The 5,255-nt window shown below is 30.0% G+C and overlaps 1 protein-coding gene across 1 annotated transcript; it reads left to right on the top strand.

Moving 5' to 3' along the window:
• Positions 1–2,226: 2,226 nt before the first annotated feature.
• Positions 2,227–3,139, top strand: LOC100569510 (COP9 signalosome complex subunit 7b). The gene has a single exon (XM_008185798.3). It carries the CDS (start codon positions 2,377–2,379, stop codon positions 3,136–3,138), a length of 762 nt encoding a protein of 253 aa, XP_008184020.1. The 5' UTR covers positions 2,227–2,376; the 3' UTR covers position 3,139.
• Positions 3,140–5,255: the final 2,116 nt, after the last annotated feature.

Here is a 5,255-nt window from a genome sequence, read left to right as displayed (position 1 = left end):
ATAATATAAATTGAGGCGACTCGACTATACAGGGTGTTCCGCGAGGATTTATCCATTGGGATGTCTCCTGAGATAATAAATATATTATCATTTATTATAAATGACATAAAATATGATAAATCTGTTTTTTTTTTTATTAGACTCACAGAGACACGGACTACACGTCATATTTTATTTTTTAATTTAATTAAATTTTTTGGTAAAAAGTCAAAATAGTTATTTTTTTATTTTTATTTTTGAAACAATTGAACATGATTATTTTATAGTTTATTTTTGTAAAAATGTTGACATTTCAACATTTTATTTTCATTAATCTCGTATTCTCATGATTTTTAATAATTTTTTTAGTTTAAAGGTAAAACGGCAAAAAAACGGTTTTTGTCCGGGCGGCGAGTCCCCCTCTACGGCTAATTGGTATAACCTCACGGGACACCCTGTATATACTATATTATATCCGTGATAGAACTTACAACAGAACAGCTGATAGATTTGCTTACATTTTGCCGGAGGCTCGGCATGATGTTGTGATCGTTTTTTCTAAATATCATTTTCTTATTTACTTATAAACATTTCTATAATTTTATGTATGCAATATGCACCATAGACCTTAGTATACTACTATTACTACTTATTCATAGGCGCAACTACACCTCTAAAACGTTTGGTTGTTGTATAATTTTTAATATTTTAAAAACAAATAATTGGTGGTATTTCACTATAATAATGATAGTTAAACCTAAAAAACAAGGGGTGCTAAATTATAACTTGGGGGTGCTAAAGACACTTTTGCACTCCCCCCCCCCCTCACCAATTGGGTATAAGGTCTACGAGCTAAGATATATATTATATAGTTTGGGTATAGCTAATCTCTTGACTAAATAAACAGAAATAAACAGGCATGTCAGCTAAAATTTCATTTTCGCTATGGTCGCGCATGTTCCCCAGACATGGAAAGAATAATATAAAATTAATAATGTAGATTATTATTTTAATAGCTTACAATATTTTAGCGTTTATTCTAAGTCTGGGGAACATTTTAACACAATTTTATGCGCAGCGTAACGAGCTGCAAGCCCAGATTAAGAATTAATTGGGCCCCGGGACACCATACACTTAGTGGGCCCCCTTTCAAATATAACTTGAAAAAATTGTATCTCTAAATTTTTACGACTGTATTAAATTGTATTATTAAGTACTAAATAACCATTTACAATCGTCAATCATGGATAATAAAGTTTGTAGTTGATACATCAACTCTCATTTTATAAACATTTTTATATTTATTATAATTTAAACATTTTTCATGATATAAAATTAAGAACATTTTTGTTTTATAATTACTATTAAAACTAAAATTATTTAATTTTTTTGAAAACTTCTGTACGCATTACAAAATGAATATTTTGGGGATAAAAATAGGCCCTCAAAATTAATGGACCCCGGGACCGTGCCCCTTCTGGACCCCCCCCTCCCCTTAATCCGGGCTTGACGAGCTGACATGCCAGTTTATTTAGTCTTGGGTATAGACTTATAGTACACTATTATACTGGATGTTAATACGTTATTTAGTATTAATTACTAATTATAGTAAGTTATCATCATGATGTAAAGAAGTAAAGAAGTCTTCTCTAAATCGTGGTAGTTAGCATAATTAATAGAATTAAAATTGATTTCTTCTTCTTAAAGTTTCTATTCGTTTCGAATGTTGGAAATCATCATAGACCAGCGCCCCACACTCCGGCCAACTAGCTCGTGACATATGAATGACCATTGGCCAGTACGGCTTTAGATAGTGTGGTTGCCTAACGAAACGAGAAAAAGTTGGTCCTGAATGTTCTAAACAAAATACCTAAGATCGGGGGTATCCAAACTTTTATTATTTAAGGGCCACAAAAAAATCAAATGATCTTAGGTCATAGATCGATCTCAGCAGATTTATATAATAACCATGAACTAAGAAGTACCAACTCTTAGTTGGTTCTAACTTTCTAAGCATAGATAATAAATCTATGGTTGTAAGTTCCAAAATAATATCGATATATTTAATATTATTATAACCACGGTCTTAGAAGATCTTCTAAGACCGTGATTATAACCATAAACATAATATATTATAATTATAATAATAATAGATGATATTATAATCTATTATGTCTATGAAAACTGTGATGGCCGGCCATAGATAGGAACCTTTATCAATTGTGAATGCCGAATAGAGATTAGTGATTACGCCAATACGCCATTGGCAATTGGGATGAATAAATAATAACTCTAACTTTAAAGTTAATTTTATATTAACTATACCTATTGTATTCCTTGTAATAATCACCAGTTTGTACTAAAGTCTAAGTTTATAAATTCTAACTTCTTTTTGCAATGTCTCAAGAAAAAGTAATTGAAAAACCTCTGCAACAGTTTGTTGTACAAGCTCAAAAATTAGAAGGTGACAGCTTAGTGGAAGTTATTAAACAAGCGTTGGATTGTGTTGACACATTTGTGTTTGCAGAACTCTTAGAATGCCCCAACGTTATTGCACTGGAGACCACACCTCATGCACCATACCTACATGCATTACGTATGTTTTCACAAGGTACGTATTTGGATTATTTGGACAAAAAAGAATATTTGCCAGAACTCAGTGAACCCCAGATGAAAAAACTGCAATACTTAACAATTGTTACATTAGCCAATAAAATGAAAAGAATACCCTATGATGTTCTTTTGAAAGAGTTGAATGTTGATAATGTCAGGGACTTGGAGGACCTAATCATTGAAGCGATCTATTCTAACGTGGTTTCTGGCGAACTTGACCAACAGAGTGATTATCTGGAAGTAGATTGGACAGTTGGCAGGGACGTTGGATCTAACGATATTGACAACATGATAGACACATTACAGCAGTGGTGTGATTCATGTGAGAATGTTCTTTCTACAGTTCAAGCTCGTATTGTTGATGCTAATCGAACTAAACAAGATGTACTGAAACACCGTGCTGCTGTCGACAATGAAGTTGCTAGCGTGAAAAAAGCAATTAGAACCCAAATACAAGATGAAGAAATGTCAGTGGATACTAGCGGTCCTACAAAAAAAAGTGTTAAAGGAATAAAACCTAGCGGAGCTAAATTTTGGAACAAGTAAATAACTGCACATACCTAATAATAATTCACACATTACATTCATTTATAATGATTACGATTATGATTTTTTTTTTTTATGTACAAAATGGTTTTAATGTGTATAATTGAGCAGACTTAAGCCATTAGTATAATATAATATTTTTCTTAATAGGTAATCTTTTTTATTTAATTTTGTGGTAGATGTAGGTACAGGATATACAAAAATTAAGTTTTAGATGTATGATGTACCTCCAACCTATTATAATCTTTATATTAATAAAGATTTTTTTTTTATTATAAATAGCGTTTATTATGATTATTATTTACAAACTCTACTAAATATTTTATCAGCAAGTATGATGAGTTACGATATTTTATTGAATTATTTACAAATACTTACTAGAATACTCACATTAATAAAAATCCACTCTGCAGTGTGAGTCAGTGTGACCCAATTAGAGAATCATTATTAGTGTAGATCTGTAGGCCAAATTATTTTGATATTTTCATTTCTGAGAGTGAGAAGAAGGATAATTATTTATCTAACAGGATGCTATGAGTTTAATTTTTTATAGATTGATGAGTATTGTGTTTTAGCTATTTAATTATTTAAGGTTGGTATTTTAAGTCTTAATAAAGTTAAAATTAATAGCTATTCATCACGATGACTGTGTTAAATAATTTATGCAGATAAACTGAAATGATTGGAGGGTTGGCCCATAGACAAGAATACTACTGGTTTGGCCGCATCACACATCACTGAATTCTAGTAAAACACGTTAGATTAAATTGATATGTACATGAAATGTGTATTGTAAGTTAATTTGATATGGAATGTGTTATTTTAATAGTGGTCTGAGGAGAAACAATCTGTAGTTACTGTTTTTAATTTGTGTTAGACATGGGCTCCAGCCTCCAGTTCTCGATATTTTACTTAATTCACTGTTGGTATTATTTTTTTATAGATTCTAGATTTCATAGTAAAAAGAGGTTATATTTGTATGGATTTTGAGTTTTAACTTATTTATTTTAATTTTCTAGCTATTAGTTAGTTATGAATGTATCATATTAAAGTGATGTCTCTAACCTTTTGCCAGCTATGACCATCTTGGGAGGTACAGATATGCGGTTATTAGAGTGTCAGCATATGGAGGCATAAAATATTTTTGGGATATTATGAGTGAATACGGAATAGAGAATAGATGCAATATCACTTAACCTTACTTAATTTTTTAACAATTTAACCATTCATCTATATCAACTTTACTATTTTTTTTTTATTTATTACTACACTTAATAAATTAATAATAACTATGTTACATTGTTAATACAACTGAATGTATATAATATCTCGAAATCAAACTCAAAAGAAAAGAAACATTATATTTAAAATTACTAGAGTATCTATTACTTTGCACTTAATAAACAACACTGTTAATTGTTATTAGGATCAATAATGAAACTTATATTATTTCAATAATTATTTATGCAGTGATACTTACACATTATTCAGAAGCTTATTCGGTAGCCAATTTTGGCGCAGAGTAATGGTTTTTCTACACAGGAGATATACAGATGTTAGAATTCAGTGGGGATGATAGATGGGTGTTGTATGGTCACTGCCAAGTAGTGTACGTATGGTCAATTACTTTAATAGAGTATACATGTTACTTGTATTATTTATTTTAGTATTGATGAAAAACTAATAAACGGAAAAATCAATAGGTACAATAAATATTTTACAACAATTTTATTTTTATTTGTTAGGTACCTAATAACAAAGTCAATAAGTAAAAGAAATTACAAAATACATAATATAATAAAGTGCAAAACAAATGTATATTGAATATTCTAATAACCTAACACCATATTTTAAAAAAATATTTATATTTTACATTATAAAAACTATAAACACTTGAAATGATTTAATAACATTTAAGAGGACGTTATACCCGCATGTGTTGTTTCCGTCTTACAAGTGCGTAACATAGCAAATTGTACGCTCAGCAGAACACGTGTAGGTCCGTTAGCTTAAAAATTAGAGCGAATTGACCTCTTATAAAATCTAAAGGTAAGATTATAATATCTATTATATTATCTAGACAACCTCATGGGCTTTTTATTATGTTTTAATTTTAA

This window comes from Acyrthosiphon pisum, chromosome A1, assembly GCF_005508785.2.
Source record: "Acyrthosiphon pisum isolate AL4f chromosome A1, pea_aphid_22Mar2018_4r6ur, whole genome shotgun sequence".
Classification (NCBI taxonomy): Eukaryota; Metazoa; Arthropoda; class Insecta; order Hemiptera; family Aphididae; genus Acyrthosiphon; species Acyrthosiphon pisum.
This window is presented reverse-complemented; position numbering and strand designations above follow the sequence as displayed.